General features: G+C 44.9%; 3 protein-coding genes across 5 annotated transcripts; 2 read left to right on the forward strand and 1 right to left on the reverse strand.

The window, feature by feature from the left end:
• Window positions 1–3,624: 3,624 nt before the first annotated feature.
• On the forward strand, window positions 3,625–5,631 carry RBM8A (RNA binding motif protein 8A). Of its 2 annotated transcripts, none has more exons than XM_004779652.3 (6): window positions 3,625–3,785; window positions 4,064–4,123; window positions 4,248–4,325; window positions 4,507–4,643; window positions 5,170–5,306; window positions 5,405–5,631. In XM_004779652.3, exons 1-6 carry the CDS (start codon window positions 3,719–3,721, stop codon window positions 5,448–5,450), a joined length of 525 nt encoding a protein of 174 aa, XP_004779709.1. In that variant the 5' UTR covers window positions 3,625–3,718; the 3' UTR covers window positions 5,451–5,631. The 2 variants fall into 2 exon arrangements, with proteins under 2 accessions (XP_004779709.1, XP_004779710.1); XM_004779653.3 differs by having other exon boundaries at window positions 4,251–4,325.
• A 144-nt stretch (window positions 5,632–5,775) lies between these two features.
• LOC101687337 (gonadotropin-releasing hormone II receptor) lies at window positions 5,776–11,264 on the reverse strand. The gene is given in 4 exon segments (XM_004779654.3): window positions 5,776–5,921; window positions 5,923–6,320; window positions 6,836–7,046; window positions 10,385–11,264. Coding segments are annotated over 4 exon segments (1,158 nt in total). The 5' UTR covers window positions 10,892–11,264; the 3' UTR covers window positions 5,776–5,879.
• Window positions 11,265–11,480: 216 nt separating this feature from the next.
• On the forward strand, window positions 11,481–17,158 carry PEX11B (peroxisomal biogenesis factor 11 beta). 2 transcript variants are annotated; one of them, XM_004779655.3, is made up of 4 exons: window positions 11,481–11,603; window positions 12,419–12,534; window positions 12,923–13,124; window positions 15,956–17,158. In XM_004779655.3, the coding sequence occupies exons 1-4, from the start codon at window positions 11,548–11,550 to the stop codon at window positions 16,359–16,361; spliced, it is 780 nt and encodes a 259-aa protein (XP_004779712.1). In that variant the 5' UTR covers window positions 11,481–11,547; the 3' UTR covers window positions 16,362–17,158. The 2 variants fall into 2 exon arrangements, with proteins under 2 accessions (XP_004779712.1, XP_012904970.1); XM_013049516.2 differs by lacking the exon at window positions 11,481–11,603 and adding an exon at window positions 11,651–12,278.
• Window positions 17,159–17,243: the final 85 nt, after the last annotated feature.

A 17,243-nucleotide genomic window follows, 5' to 3' on the forward strand; every position in this document is an offset into this window, starting at 1 on the left:
CAGGGTTCCATATGGGGCTTGATCCCAGGACCCTGGCATCATGACCTGAGCTGAAGGCAGACACTTAACAACTGAGCCACCCAAGCATCCCACATTGACTCTTTCTTGAGATCTATGTATCAGAGAAGCTGTAAAATGACCCATTCTTTTACAAGTATATGAAAGCAGAATTTTGATTATTATTTTTTGGATGGTAGAAATAAGATTGTACTCCTGGGGGAAGGCATTCTAACTCCCCTTCTCCAGACATTTGAGGAACCCGGATTTTGTCACTGATCCTTTCTCTCAAACTCTACCCATTTCCACTGGCACAATCTCACCCACCATGGTGACTTCAACTCTATAATACACACCATTCTTAAATCTATTTCTTTCACCCTTTCCAGCTTTTACATCTGCATTTACATACACTGGACATCACTACCTGAATTTAGGACACAAGCTCTTTGAACTCATATTCAAAATAAAAGCTATTTCCACACATGCTCCTCCTTGCCTCCCCAAATCTGTTATTAAGATTATTATCTACCTGTCTATCTAAGCTGGAATCTTAGGTCCATACTTGACTTTTCCCTACCATGATCTAATCAGTCATTATTGAGTTTACCTCCTATATAAACTAAAAAAAGAAAGAAAAAGTTTTATTTATTTTTTTAAAAGAGAGAGAATGCGAGCAGGGTGGGGAGCAAAGAGAGAGAGAGAGAATCCTCAAGCAGACTCCCTGCCAAGTGCAGAGCCTGATCCAGGGCTCCATCCCAGGACCCTGAGATCATGACCTGAGCCAGACACTTAACTGGCTGAGCCACCCAGGCACTCCCTACATAAACTTCTTAATCTGTCTTGTCCATATCCACTGCCTTTCAGTCATTTATCATTTCTGGGCTGGAGCACTGCAATAACTTCTTAACTAGCCTCCGTCTTCATTCTTTACATCCTCCACACTATTGCTAGATTTCTTTCTAAAATACTTAGTACTATACCACTAACTTGGTTAAACCATCACTTAGCTATCTTTTTTTTTTTTTCTTAGCAGCATTCCCCAAAGTTTCATATGTGAGCCCTTGGTATTGAGACAATTTTAGGTGGTAGATGGGCAAATATTTTTAATTTTAAAATTAAAAAATATATATTTATTTATTTGAGAGAGAGAGAAAGCATGAGAGATCACCAGTAGGAGGTAGGGGCAGAGGGAGAAGCAGACTCCCTGCTGTGCAGGGAGCCTGAAAGGAAGAAGACCCTTAACTGACTTAGCCACCCAGACACACACATTTTTCATTTTTATTTAGTTCTAGTCTAATCTGAAACTGTCATAGAAAAAAATACAGATTTTACATTTATGCCAGTGATATTTAAATTCAGTATAAACAAGTCAGTCTACTTAATTAACAAGTCAGTTTACTTAAGGAAAAATACTAAACAAGGAACAGCATGGGGGACTATCTGTGATTGAGAAAAATCATAAATACTCAAATACTTGAAGCTGAGAAATTATTGCCTGCAGGATAGAATTCCAAAATTCTTAGCATGGCATACATTTTGGCCCCAACCTGTACTTTCAGCTTTATCTCCTAACCATACAGCACCAGGCAAACAGAATTTCTTGCCATTCTGGGATCTGTTCCTTCAATAAGTATGTATCAAATGTCTGTGAGCCAGACACTGGTCTAAACTGTTAAGGATATCATAAATAAGAATGTCTGCCATAAGGATTACACTCTAATGGGAAATCAACAATAAACAAGATAGAAAGTAAACAAGGTTAATTAGATCAGCATTTAAGCTCTGTGAAGAAAATAAACACAGTGACAGATAATAAAGTAGAGAACCCTTCGATTCTGGTAGTATTTTGGGGAGACCTAAAGGATGAGGTTGAATGAGCCATGTGAAGAGCTGGAGCAAGAGCATCAGGAACAGGAAGTTCTAGAAGTCCTGAGATGGGAGAGACAACATAATTGAGGGAAAATGTAGGGAGAACTTAATGAGAGGGAATTTGGTGATGGAAGTTGTTGTAAAGAGGCAGAGCAGGTGGTGTTTGAATTTTATTCCAAGTGCAAAAATAAGAAAAGGTTTTTGGTAGGGATGTGACCAGCTGATTTTTTCAAAGATCACACTGTCTATTGTGGAGAATGGGTTAGTGTCTGTGCTTCGCCTGCAAAACTACCCAGTCTAAAAGGCCCAGTTCAAATGGAAGCCTTCTTATTCCCAGTCCTATTATAAACTTCCTTTATACTGCCATAACAATTTTATGACAGCAATTATCACTCTCATAATATAAAATGATTGTTAATAATGTAATTATTTTTCCCTCTATTGCCAGCACCTTCTATTAGATATACACATTATAATTGTTTGATTAAAAAATTAATAAGTAAGTGAATGTGCAGTCCACTATCATTGAAGACCTACATCAGGACTGCAGAATTTGGGGGCAATATGGGTTTGGCCTCCTAGGCAAAAAACTCCTAGGTTTTTAGAATGAAATACCTGCACCATTCCCGAAGATACTCAAGTCCCTATTTTGTTTACAGCTATGATTTTTTCCCCCTTCATTTCCAGAGGTGGTGGGTGTTAGGTTCCCCCCCCAAAATGGGTACCCCAATAATGGGTCCGTGACTAAAGAAGCGAGACTGATACAAAGCGAAGGTCAAGCAAAGCTTTATTTTGGGCCAAGCATCAAGAATCAGACCAACCATCAAACAAACAGCCCCGTCAGGGATGCCCCTCACAGAGGGCAACCCCTCCCTGCTTTCCAGACTTTTATAGAGCAAAGGCCCTGTAGTTGGGCCTGGCCACACACAGGTGGCTAATTGAATTACAATTCTCCCCACAGTAGCCATGGAAACTAGCCCATCACCTAGGTAGCTAGGAGACAGTATGCGCCCCCACTTATTGAATACCTCCGCCTGGCCTAACCCACCCTTGTACTTGGGCTTTGTTACCTGGCGCTGGTTTCCGGGACTTGTTTTTAAGTCCCCTGGGGGAAGGAGAGCAGGGGCTGTTTAAGGGTTAAACAACAAAGTTATTATTTAACCTCAATGGAAGCCTCTGGCTAAAAATATAAAATAGGTCCTTACAGTGGGAAGAGTTTGACTTAAAAGAAAAAAAAAAAAAAAAAAAAAAAGCTGCAGCAGCAGCTTATACCCGCCTCACCAATCCTAGTTCATGGACAACCAGGTCTGTTAGTTTCCTTGAGAGAGACATTCGGTGCTGCACCAACCAGAAGCAGCTTTTTGAGCCACCATTGCTGACTGAACTATTTTAAAAATGTTACATCACAGGTCCAGCCACTCCTCAGAACAGCATACGGGTCTAGACTTTTTGAGAGCGAAAGACATTCTTGAAGTTTCATTTCCTAATATTAAGTCCAAGGAGACGGAAAACAATCTTCTAATAAAGGAATTAGGCAGTGCCTCGCTGTCAGTAATATTTCTCCTCGGCTGCCCTAATCAGTAGGAAATCGTTGCCTACACCTACCCGCTAGCTGTCCCTTAGAGCGCTGTTTGATTCAGGCCACCACCTACTCAAGATGGCTACAGGAACACTTCCGGTATCTTCCCGAACTAGGCCCGCCTTCATTTGCGTATTTTCACTGCGCCGGGGGCGGGACTCAGAATTAGCTTTGGATTGGGCAGCTTAACCAGCGACCTTTCCCCTCCGCGACAGTTTCCCGAGGTGCCTAGTGCCTGAGCGGCCTGGGGAGAGTAAGAAGGCAGGCAAGATGGCGGACGTGCTGGATCTTCATGAGGCTGGGGGCGAGGATTTCGCCATGGATGAGGATGGGGACGGTGAGGACAGTGGAGGCGGCTGCGGGAAGCGGGGAAGGTGCGAGAGAAGAGAGTTAATAGAAAAATAATTCCCTTTCCCGGCAGGGAGGATGGGAGTCGGGGAACCGGGTTTCGGTTGGATTAGAGAGTGCGCCCCCTTCGGGAGGAATGGGGGCGGGACCGGGAAGGGAATGGGACTGAAGGTGGTGTGGGGCTGCTTTCAGATCTGTCCCTAAAGAGACTATTGTTACAAATACCTGTTATTTTTGCTACTCATTCTTTTACTTCTGGGGCTCCAGAGAGCATCCACAAACTAAAAGAAAAGGCGAAGAAACGGAAGGGCCGCGGCTTTGGCTCCGGTGAGTGTTTGTGGGGAAAATGGGTCTAGAATGGCGACAGATACGAGTTTTGGAGTCCCCGTTCAGACACATGGGGAACAGTGGGAGAATGGATTTCTGGTGATCTCTTGTATGTTCCCTATAGAAGAAGGGTCTCGAGCGCGGATGCGTGAGGATTATGACAGCGTGGAGCAGGATGGTGATGAACCTGGACCACAGCGCTGTAAGTAAAATGGAGCCTGTAGGGTTCTGTGTTTGTAGTGAATTATGGACCAATGAAATAAAGTCCACTAGGAATGGGGTCGGATATACCTTAACCAATCTCAGGAATCCCCTCTTATCCCACTCGTGATCTTGCTTGAAGTTTTTCTCTTGTGCTCAAACCTCCCTCCCTTTCCCAACAGCTGTTGAAGGCTGGATTCTTTTTGTCACTGGAGTCCATGAGGAAGCCACTGAAGAAGACATCCATGACAAATTTGCAGAGTATGGGGAAATAAAAAACATCCACCTCAACCTGGACAGGCGTACAGGATACCTGAAGGTATCCTAAGTGATACCGTATTGCTTCTCTTCCCCATAACTTTAGACAGCACTGATAATTCTCCCATGTTTGCTGTGATTGGCCAAGAGCATAGTTGAAATAAAATGAGGTTGAAAATTGATTTTGTCAGACATAGCAAAGAGACGGAAGCAGACATTTTGTATATACAATAAGGATATATGAGGTATATTTGTTGTTTAAAAGGTACAGAATTTTGTATTTGGGTATGAGTTTAGATTTGAGGAAGATGCTTAGGTGGTGTTTGGTGGAATATGAGGGTTTTGGTTTTTTTGGTTTTTTTTTTAAAGATTTTATTTATTTATTTGACAGAGAGAGATCACAAGTAGGCAGAGAGGCAGGCAGAGAGAGAGAGAGGAGGAAGCAGGCTCCCTGCTGAGCAGAGAGCCCGATGCGGGACTCGATCCCAGGACCCTGAGATCATGACCTGAGCTGAAGGCAGCGGCTTAACCCACTGAGCCACCCAGGCGCCCGAGGGTTTTGATCTCTTTCTTTTCTCTTCTCCCAGGGGTATACTCTAGTTGAGTATGAAACATACAAGGAGGCCCAGGCTGCTATGGAGGGACTCAATGGCCAGGATTTGATGGGACAGCCGATCAGTGTGGACTGGTGTTTTGTTCGGGGTCCACCTAAGGGCAAGAGGAGGTAAAGTGGAGAGGGCAAAATCTTGGTGAAGGGATCATGAGCAAAACAGAATAAGGACGTTGTATTATGTTCTCTGATGGGCCCTTCCTTTTCCCTAGAGGTGGCCGAAGACGCAGCAGGAGTCCAGACCGGAGGCGGCGCTGACAGGTCCTCTATTGTCCAGATGTTCTCTCCAGAGATTCTGTTTGACCATGCAGCCTTGGAGAAATAGGGCTGGGATGGAACTCACCATGTTTATATTTAATCTCTTACCCTACTTGCTTAGTGGTTTGGGTTTTTGATTTTTTTTTTGAGTTATGAATAAATGTCCCATTTTTGTTTTGTACATTTAAAATTACTTTCCTCTTCTAACATTGCAAGTTCCGAAGCACTATTTACAGTAAGGCAGTATAGGTCACTGTGAAGATGCTTCTAGGGCCTCAATTCTGTGTGAATTTCTACATTAAATACAGTCTCAAGTCTTAGCTAGGATCAAAGTAGAGACACTGCTCAGTACTTCTTTTTCTTGGAAGCTAAGAGAGCAGGGGTGGAAGTGATGTGTCCTTGTGATATTAAAGCATAGTTAGTTTGTTCCTATATACTCCGTACCGTGCTGATGGATGTTATAGGAATGTCTCTTTTGTTTCTCCTGTCCTTCCGCTGCCATACTTGTTTGTACTTGCAGCTTTCTAAGGGCTTGAATCTCCTGTTGGGGCATTCTCTCAGAACCTTTTTCCCTGGAAGAGTCTGTACAGACTTCTTCATGCCTTCTTTGGCAGCCAAGGGTAAAGGCCCCATAGAGGAGAGGATCCAGAGGAGCATTGAGGAGGCCAAAAAGGAAAAGGATGTGGCTGAGGCTTGGGGGGACTTCAGTTAGCATGGTGGGAGAGAACCAGTACCACAGGCCCAGCAGGTAATAAGGTGTCCAGCAGAGGATGAAAGTCACCAAGACGAGTAGGGCCAGTCTCAAGGCCCGCAGACGAACACGGGAGCAATTGTCTAAAGAGCGATGGAGGGCAAATTCGCCGGCAGGGGCTGGGAATTTAGAAAACATACTCAAATTCAGAACCATTCAGCTTCTGAATTGAGTGTAGGATGAACAGGCAGGGATGGTGAACTGGAGTTCTCCTGATACAAGGAAGAGAATGTAGCAGGTAGGAGGTAATGTTACACATCCTCTTCCCTTCCCAGATTGGGACTAAATGCTCCCCTCTTCTCCCCCAGGGATTATGACACATGCTGGAGGAAAGGTTTTGATTGGGGTGTGGTGTTAGGAAGCTACTGAGACTACCCGGAGACTTGATAGTATCTAAGACTAAAGAAAATACTGATCACTTTTCTCCTTAATCCTTGCCCAGCTAACTCAACAATGGAGGGTGGCTAGAGGCTGGTTAGAATTGAAGGCATTTAGAAAATACTTACAGCATCAGATGCTAGAGGGATGGTTACGATGTCACTTCTGGTTTGATAGAAAACTATCAAATCAGTAAATGAAGCTAGAGGCAATAGTTCTTAGGGTATGGGTTAGGGCCTGGGGATTGGAGTCTCACCGTGGTTCCCCTTCTTTGTCCGGGGACTAGGCACACTGAGGACAATGCGGCTATAGCAGATGGTCATGGCAGTCAGCGGCAGCAGAAAGAGGCAGAAGAAGGTGAAGAGGTTGTAGGTGATTTCTTGCCATCGAGCCTTGAAACTGCCTTTGGTGACACACTGAGTGAAGGGGACTGGACCAGCTCAGCGGACAGTGTGGAACAGGAACAGCTGGAGTGGAGTTTGAGGACTATTAGAAATGGTCCCCCTTCATCCTTCTCACTAGTCATACTTTCCCAGTTCATCGTCAATTCTCTGCAGAGCTGGGTAGTGCTGAGTTCATCTATAGTGCCATATTTAAAAGGTTAAAAACTTGAGAATCCGTTTTCCTTTTAGGCTATGGAGCTAATCATTGTTAAATCCTGGGACTTAAAGAATCTTGCCTTCTCAAGTACTGTTCTAACATGGCACTTTGTAAAATTTTTACCGCCTCACCAACATTTTTAGCTGAAGTGATTTTTTTTTTTTTTTTGATATATCTAATTCTGTGGAAAAAGAAATTTTGTGTAAAATGGGTGCTGCTAAAATTTCAGGCCATTTTTGCAGCCACTTTGAAATGACCTTTAGTGATAGTCTTATACAATAATTATACGAGTGAAACAATGTTAAGAAATAAAATTTAACATTTTCCAAATGCTGTTGGCTGCCCCTCCCCCTTTTTGGTAAATTGCTGAGTTTTTGGTTTGAATCCTAAAGAGTATTTTTCAGTTAAGAGCTTCAGGGCTAACACTTTGGTTCAGATAAGGCAGATTGAGTCACTATTAGTTTGATAAAAGGCAAGCTTAGTGGTCTTGGATTCCCAGATATAAGGCATTTGGGAAAGTGATTTCAGCAATGAGGGACTTTTAGGAAAGGTGAATAGTAGCCACAGACAACTGAATGGCTTGGGGTTAAGGTCAGCTTACTCTGAGCTAGCTGGGGAATGGTTTTTCCCCTTCCCATCTTGAGTCCATGTATTTGTAGGTTTTTTGATTGGTTGGTTTTGTTTTGTACTGTGCCTAGATACATCTGACAGATTGTGAAAAGGGGTTTAAAAATAAGCAAGGCTTCTGGACTTAGAGTTTGGTCTGTAGCCCTACTTCTGCCTCTCCTTCCCCCTATTATGCAGTTTACCACCTATTATATAAAGCTTCCTTTCAACCACTTGTGATACTTAGAAACTTGAGCCTTCAAAGATAATTTCTGACTTTTCCGGTACTTCCTCACCACACTTAAGCAAAGGGTTTTTTATTGACATATTAGTCCTGGAAGGTAGGATTAATATTTTAAATAGAACATATGGGTAATGCAGAATTTATACAAGAGGATGCTAATTTGGAACCAAAAATACCATCTTTTGCACATGTATCATAATGTTATCAGTTTGCCATTGAAGCGAATGGAGATTACAGTTGTCAGAATGTAACAAAGGATGAAACTCCTATCCAATATCTTGTGGCCAATAGGTTTCAAGTGATTTAGCCAAAGTCATCAGCTAGTTAGTAGTAGAGCCTTGACCCAGAAAAAAACAAAGTAAAACAATGCAACAGAAACAGGCGTCTAGGGGCGCCTGGGTGGCTCAGTGGGTTAAAGCCTCTGCTTTCGGCTCAGGTCATGATCCCAGGGTCCTGGGATCGAGCCCCTGGGATCGAGCCCCACATCAGGCTCTGCTCGGTGGGGAGCCTGCTTCCTCCTCTCTCTCTGCCTGCCTCTCTGCCTACTTGTGATCTCTGTCTGTCAAATAAATAAATAAACAGGCTTCTACCTCCCAGTCCACATATAAAATTTGCTTCATATAAACAACTTTTTTTTTTTTTTTTAAGATTTTATTTACTTACTTGACAAAGATCACAAGTAGGCAGAGAGGCCGGCAGAGAGAGAGGAGGAAGCAGGCTCCCCGCTTAGCAGAGAGCCTGATGCGGGGCTCAATCCCAGGACCTTGGGATCATGACTTGAGCCAAAGGCCGAGGCTTTAACTCACTGAGCCACCCAGGCGCCCCCATATAAACAACTTTAATACCTTTTGCACTGAGGCAGCAATGCTGCTTTTTTTTTTTTTTTAAAGATTTTATTTATTTATTTGACAGACAGAGAACACAAGTAGACAGAGGCAGTCAGATAGAGAGAGAGGGAAGCAGGCCCCCTGCCGAGCAGAGAGCCCGATGTGGGACTCGATCCCAGGACCCTGAGATCATGACCTGAGCCGAAGGCAGCGGCTTAACCCACTGAGCCACCCAGGCGCCCCCATATAAACAACTTTAATACCTTTTGCACTGAGGCAGCAATGCTGCTTTTTAAAGCTTTGGGTAGCAGAGGTTCCTGCTTGCAACATTGTTGGAAGCATTATTTTTTGCCTTAGACTTAAAGTCAGACTAAGTTTTGGTAGTTATATTTCTAATATTTGAGGATTTAAGGATCAAATAAATATTCTATAATGCATTATTCCAGAGTTCCTTCTAGGTAGAAAATCCTAGTCCTGGTCTCCCAAGATGCTGCTCTACTCTTTCCCTCAGAGGGTGATGTGGTCTTGATTTTTGGTCTTAAAGGAATTGCTTCATATTTCCTTTTTTTCTGTATTTCTAGTTCATTATCAATACACAAGATGTGATAACTGGTACTCAAGTTCAGATGCTCTGTTTTCTTTCCAGTTTTCACGATAAAACTAGAGTAAAAAATACCAATCTGATACGTCACTCTCTACTTTTTACCTTAGTCTCTCTCCACTGTCCTCAGGAAAAAGTACAAGCTTAATATCTGTAACCTGGCTCTTCCTTCCCATCCAGGCCCATTACTCACCCATTTTCTAGCCCTCAACTTTAGCTACAACCACTTTGAATTCCTCTACCTTCCACCCTGCCCAGCATTCCTCCTGCTTTAATTTGTCTAAAGCCTCTCTTATTTTAATAAAATGAAAAATCTGTTGTAATGTCTTTGAGAAGTTTTCCCCGACTGTCCAAGAGTGTGTCAGACATCCTCATTGTTCTTTAGCTTCTATGGTTACCTTTAGTATAATGCTGGACTGCATACTGTATTATAATTACACACTAATATGCCTTCTGCGCTAGTCTGAGTTTCCTGAATGCAGCTCTTCACTGCTCAGTCCTTGATAGAGCATTAGAGTGTGTCTAGGGGTGATGTACATTATATTTTGAGTGGATGAGTGACTACCACAGGGTTTTACCCAAAGCCCCTGACTTCACTGTCTTCTTTATAGACCCACATACATGTTTCATCCCTACAGTTTTCTGCAACAATCTGCTGAAAAAGCTGGGAGGATGCAAAGAGGTGAAAGCCAAGCATAGGGAAACAAAGCTAAAGGAAGAGGCATAGATAGGGTACTACTTTGAAGGCAAAGGCTCTTAATAGAGATACAGATTAACATGCAGTGATCTTAATTTGCAAAACAGCAGAGGCTCCCCTCTGAGGATTAGTGGGTGACCATGGTCAAGCACACCACTCCACTCCAAGCGCTCATATTGTTTACCCAGATTCTTGTCCCCTCTAGCCTTGGGTCCCAACAAGTCACTCACCTGGGGCAAGGCAAGCAGGAAACTAAGTCCCCAGGCTGCCCCTAGAAGTTTCCTTCCAGCTGGGCGGGGTCCAAGCGGGTGGAGTACGGCTGCCTGACGGTCAAGTCCAATGACCACAGGCAGGAAAGCTGCAGCATACATGGCCATTAGTTTCAGGAACATGAGTGTCCGACATGCGATGTCCCCGGCCAGCCACTGAACAGTGATATTCCAGATGGCATCTAGAGGCATAACCACAAATGTGACTAGTAAGTCAGCAGCTGCTAAGTGTGCAAAAAGTCGTCGTACAGGAGAGGGACGGAGTCGGCTGGGTTGTGGTCGAGTCACTGACAACAGGACAGCCAGGTTCCCTCCAGCTGAAGAAATGAATAGCACAGTAGTCACTCCCACTCGGACCTTGGCTGCAGCTGAGAAGGTGGGCAGCTCTGAGCCCTCTATCTCTACTCCTGATCCCGCCCAGACCTCCTCCTCCGCTAACCCCCGAGGGGTGCCATTGCCTGCAGACATGGTGACCTGGAAGGGAAAGGGGTGGGATGATTAAGTGTAAGTATGAAGAGGTGAGCTTCGTCCACTGATTCCTTATTAGGATCTGAAGCTGGTTATTGAGAGTTTCGTCTATTAAAGCCTCTGTCTCTGGAGACTCTCCATCTGTGTCCTGGAGGTCACCTGCCCAACTGCCAGGGTCCCGCAGGGAACCGGGATCTGGTGCTGGCTTCTACTTCCATAGACTTCTTTAGCCTAGCCTACTGCCCTAGGTTCGGCCGCAGCGCATTTGTGCGTGTGTGTTAGGGGTGTTTGGGAGCACCCCGGGGACAACCCCATCCCAGCCTCGCAGGCGAGATACTGCGGTGCCTTTTCGCCCCGCCCCTACTGCAAGCCCCTCCCCGGTCCTGAATATTTAAAGACGAATGTACCGCCGGAGGCGTGCTCAGGAAATAGTGGCTATCCGATAAGGGTATGCTCTGACGGAGACACACCAAAAAAACACGCCGATATTGGTCCAGAGACACACGCTTCTTGTTCTAGATTCCGAGGTCGGTCACCTTCGCTTTCTTTTCTGGCGATGTTTGTCCCTCGCGAGACACCGTTGATTGTCCAGGAGGCGTGACTAGGGGCGGGAAGTGGGGCGGGAGAGGGGCTGCGGAGCCGGGGCTGCCGCTGTCATGGACGCCTGGGTTCGCTTCAGTGCTCAGAGCCAGGCCCGGGAGCGGCTATGTAGGTGCGGCCGGAATAGGAATGGGGGTGGGGACAGAGGAGGATCCTCGTGAAGCGAGGTCCGTTCATACTACGGGGGTCAAAAAGGGTCAGCTCGGGCTACGGGGGCCCGGACGGACCGCCAGGCGCAGATTTGAGCGGGCCGTGAGGAGATGATTCGTTTTTGCTCACCGGAAAGATGGGGAAACTGAGGCACGAGTGGGCCAGCGGGGAGGCCGCTCAGGGTGGCCATGTCCACATAAGACCCTACACTTAACCCACTGGGCGGTGGTGGCGTGAGGAGCATTCGCCCCGCGGCGAATAGCCGGACTCTGCCCCCCAGGGCTGAGTGGCTCTAAGTTCCCTTGTCCCCTCACCCTGTTGTCATCCGGGAACTCCTCTGCCTCCTCCTTGTCTTCCGGTTTCGATTCAGCTAGAGGGCTGAAACCTCCTAGTCAACCTACTCTGAAAAATAATCTCTCCACCTGTCCCCCCACTCCCTTATATGTCAGGTATATACTCACACTGGTGTGCTTATGATGGGGCGACCCCCCTGGTGCCTTCACAGTCCACTTCAGACTTCAGACTTCATCATTGTCAAATCTCTTATTTTCTCAACTCCAAGTAATGCCCCCAACTCCTTTTCTAGGCCCCTTTTTATCCTTACGCCTTTCCCTTCCCCTGGCCTGAAGGAGAAACGGTAAGAAATGGGCATAAAGAGGAGGAAAGGGAATGTTCGCAAACGGGGAAAAGGGGAAGTCAGTACTTTCCTTTTGGAAGACATTTTTGAGAGGTAGGTTAGGGATGTCTCCACCTTACCTTGCCTGGCCTCTTCTCCAGGGCCGCCCAGTATGCCTGCTCCCTTGTTGGCCATGCACTTCAGAAACATGGGGCCAGTCCAGAGTTACAGAAGCAAATTCGACAACTGGAGGGTCACCTGAGCCTAGGAAGAAAGCGTAAGTAACCATGCTTTTGTTTTATTACTCCAACACTAACTCCATCCCCAGCTTCTCCCTTAGCCCTTCCTTCCTGTTCTTGACCTTCTCTGCCAGTTCTTACCCCTTATTTAGGTCTGCACTTATCCTCTGCATGCCTCTTGGTTGAGATAAGAGAGCAGGGGTAAGAGACTAGTGAAGGATGGAAGAGAATGGGGCAAGTTGGAGAAAACCAAACTGAAACACAAATTAAAATTTGAAGAAAACTTTTTTTGAACTGTTTCTCTTTTTTAAAAAAAAAATTGTAATTATCACTTCTTGACTTTCACCTTCTTGCTTTCTCTTTCTCTGTGTCTCACTCTCTGTCTCTACTTCCAAATCCTTGCTTCTCCTTACTAATCTCCACAAGTTCTACGCCTGGGTAACTCAGCGGATGCTCTTGAGTCAGCCAAACGAGCTGTGCACTTATCAGATGTTGTCCTGAGATTCTGCATCACTGTTAGTCACCTCAATCGAGCCTTGTACTTCGCCTGTGACAATGTCCTGTGGGCTGGAAAATCTGGACTAGCCCCTCGTGTGGATCAGGAGAAGTGGGCCCAGCGTTCATTCAGGTTTGATATCCTTTTATCCTACAAGAACTTTTGTATTTTCCATACTGCATAACTTGCCTTTTATGAGCAAATGATCTTTCAGGGTCTTTCCAGAACATACACATCTTAATCACTTGGCTTCCAATCTTTATTTAGATTTTAAACTATCAGAGAGTAGTGAATGGAGACAGATGGAAGACAGATGCTCTTCCATGATGAATGACTAAGATTGGGCAAGATAAGTTATTATATGGCTTTAAATCTGCTTCTATCTATACCACAGGTTATGCCTCTCACTGCCTGCTTGTTTAATTCTAAAAATATTTAGGAAGTGCTTACAATGGGCTAGAGAATAAAGCAGAGAGTCCGATATGGTTCCCATTCTCACTAAGATTCTAGTCTAGTGGGGGAGTCATATTAAGACAACTACCAAACCAATTATTTTTGGAAATGTACAGGTGTTATGAGATATATAACAAAGGGAGCTGATTTGGATTGAAAAGCCAGGGAAGAACTCTTTGAGAAGTAATGTTTTAGTTCAGACTTGAGGTGTGAATACAAGTTGGTCAAAGCAAACAGTAGCAGAGAAGAACTTCTCAGACAGAAGATATCCCATTCTAAGGCTTCAAACCAAGAAAGATTTTGTCAAATTAGAGAAATAGAAAGAAAGCCAGCATGATGGAGAGTGCTGAGTGAAGGACAAGTTTGAACTGGAGATGTGGAGGGGACCAGTTCATTCATGCCAGGCCTCTTTGGCAATGGTAGGATTTTTTGGTTTAGTTTTGTTTAAATTTTATTCTAAGTGCAATGCGTTCTGAACAGGGATGTGACGTGATTCAAATTGTGTTTAAAGAAGATCTCTTGCTGTAGTGGAAAATGAATTGCAGTGGGGCAGAAAAGGAGGAGATGCCCTAATATGGTCAAGAGATGATATTGGCTTAGACTAAGGTGCCTCCCATGTGCCCCTAGATTTCATTTAAAATGGGATGGGGGGTGCCTGGGTGGCTCAGTGGGTTAAGCCTCTGCCATTGGCTCAGGTCATGATCCCAGAGTCCTGGGATCGAGCCCCGCATCCCGGTCTCTGCTCAGTGGGGAGCCTGCTTCCCTTCTTCTCTCTGCCTGCCTCTCTGCCTACTTGTGACCTGTCAAATAAATAAAATCTTTAAAAAAATAAAATAAATGAAATAAAATAAAATAAAAATAAAATGGGATAGGAAGGAAGCCATGGAGAGTTTTAAGAAGGGGAGGTAATGCTGTGATTTATTATGTGAAATTAGATTGTTGGGGGATGGGCAAGAGTGGCCATGGAGAAACAAGTTACATGACTAAAGTGGTAGTTTGAGCAAGAGGTGCTTGTGGCTGAGACTGTGCTTGTGAGTTGTGAGTGGGAGATGTGATTGGATTCAGGATGTGTTTTGGAGGTAGGACAATTATATTGAGTACAGACCACTATTGACAGAGTGGATTTAAAAAAACATGGACTATTGGAGTGCTTGGGTGGCTCAGTCATTTGAGCATCGGACTCTTGGCTTCTGGTCAGGTCACGATCTCATGGTTGTTCGGTTGGTCGTGGGATCTCATGAGCCCCCTTCACTCCCCACCTTGGGCTCTGTGCTCAATGGGAGTCTGCTTCAGATTCTTTCTCCCTCTCCTGCTGCCCCTGCTCACTCATGCTCTCTCTCTAAAATAAATAAATGAAATCTTAAAAAAAACAAACCATAAACTGTTCATTGGTTCTTTCGCTTGTTTTTTAAGAAGGCTCCATGCCCAGTGCAGAGCACAATGTAGGGCCTGAACCTAGATCAAGACCTAAGCTGAGACTAAGAGTTGGACACTTAATTGACTGAGCCACCCAGGTGTCCCTGTTTGTTTGTTTGTTTAAGATTTACTTATTTATTTGTCATAGAGCACGCAAGCAGGAGGAGTGGCAGGTAGAGGGAGAAGGAGAAGCAGGCTCCCTGCTGAGCAAGGTGGTGGGGGCTGAGGGGGAGGGGGAACTCCATCCCAGGACACTGGGGTCATGTCCTGAGCCAAGGGCAAACTTTTTTTTTTTAATAGTTTATTTATTTGACAGAGATCACAAGTAGGCAGAGAGGCAGGCAGAGAGAGAGTGAGAAGCAGGCTCCCCATTGAGCAGAGAGCCTGATGCGGGGCTCCATTTGAGGACCCTGAGATCATGACCTGAGCTGAAGGCAGAGGCTTAACCCACTGAGCCACCCAGGTGACCCAAGGGCAAAAGTTTAACCAACTGAGCCATCCATGTGTCCCTGTTTGTTTGTTTTTTAGGTAATCTTTACACCCAACATGGGGCTCAAACTCACAACCCCAAGATGAAGAGTAACTTTACTGACTAAGCCAACCAGGAGCCCCAAACATAGACTGTTTTTAAGGAATTGATAAATCTAACACATTTAGCAAGTTGCTTAACATTTTGGGCCTCGCTTTTTGTTTTTGTTTGTTTGTTTTAACAAAATGATGGGATTTAAAAGATCTGTAATGTGTCTGGGTCTCTGAAACAGCTGAAGCTTGTTCTCTGAAAACATTTGCATTATTATAGTTCAGGTTGAATGTGTGTGTGGCTAATGGGTTGCAAAGTGGACGATTGAAATTTAAGGGTTTTCTTGGAAGATTTGATTATGCTTCTGACTTTAAGCCAGGATCTTAAGGTATATGTAAACACAGATTAGTTACAGAAAGCTGGGGTAGTGGACAGTAGCACTTTCTGCTGGTGTTCTCATGCATAATTCCTCTGTACTTACTCTGTACTGTGGGGGGAAAATGTTTAAGCCTCTGTTTGATATGCCAAGTGGTTTTATGTGCCCTTACTGACTCTTCTAGCCTGTTTATCTCAGGTACTATCTGTTTTCCCTCATCATGAATTTGAGCCGTGATGCTTATGAGATTCGCCTACTAATGGAGCAAGAGTCTTCAGCTTGTAGCCGGCGACTGAAGGGTTCTGGAGGAGGAGTCCCAGGAGGAATTGAAACTGCAGGACCTGGGAGTCCAGGAACTACGGGAGGAGGCTTGCCTCAGCTGGCTGTCAAGCTTCAGCTCCGAGTCCTGCTCTTGGCTCGGGTCCTTCGAGGTCATCCCCCACTTCTGCTGGATGTAGTCAGAAATGCCTGTGATCTTTTCATTCCACTGGACAAACTAGGCCTCTGGCGCTGTGGCCCTGGGATTGTGGGGCTTTGTGGCCTTGTGTCCTCCATCCTGTCTATTCTTACTCTGATCTGCCCTTGGCTACGACTCAAGCCCTGATATTCTGGTACAGGATGAGGAGGGGATCTGAATTGGTAAGACAGAGTCTAAGATCATCCCCAGTGTACCAGCCTCATTCTAATTCTACTCCTTTGTTAAAGTTAAAATGCCCAAGATTTTGGGGGTAGAGGGAGGAGCTTTGGGGAAGGTGAGGTGAAGAAAGGTAACTTGTGAAGTCAATGGGATAATTCTAATGTTCAGATATTCCGGAGCTTTTGCTTTTTCCTCCTTCATTGCAATGTCTATGTCTTTCTTGACCCTTTTTACTTTGTGTTTCTTACGTCTATTTAAGATTCTGTCTCTGCATTTTTTTTTTCCACTTTCTCAGTTTGCTGTCCCAGGAATTTGATCAGCAGAATTACTTTTTTTTGGTAGGGGAGGTAGAAGGTCTGTAAGGTTCTAACCGCCTTCTTTTTCCTCACAAAGGCTGCTTGTGGCAGATTTTACCCCCTTCAAATGCCACCAAATCATAATTCTAGAGACTTTATTTCCCAGTGGATTCTCCCCTCATGCACTAGAGACTGTTTGATACTTCCTCCTTCATGTCTACCTCACCAGCCTCCCTCATGACTTGGCCCTTCCCTCTACTCATACCTGCAGATTTCTGCTTACACTTTTATTTCAGGGCTTTGTTCCCTAGCCTCTTGTCACCCTTTCTTCACCTATCCAGAAGGATGCTATGTCTAGCATCTTGCTGTAAATACTGTACAGTGATTCTGTGTAAATAGCTGTGGCCATGCCCACAATGGAGAGCAAGCCTTCCAGGTCAGCATATTAAAGATCAGTTTGCTCATCAATGTCTGGTCTGGTCCTGTGTGTTCTGGTCATCTGAGGTCTCTAATTCCTGTTACTGTGGTATGGGTGTTCCGTGGGATTAGCCAC

This window comes from Mustela putorius, unplaced genomic scaffold (assembly GCF_011764305.1).
Source record: "Mustela putorius furo isolate JIRA1106 unplaced genomic scaffold, ASM1176430v1.1 tig00000585_pilon_pilon_pilon, whole genome shotgun sequence".
Taxonomy (NCBI): domain Eukaryota; kingdom Metazoa; phylum Chordata; class Mammalia; order Carnivora; family Mustelidae; genus Mustela; species Mustela putorius.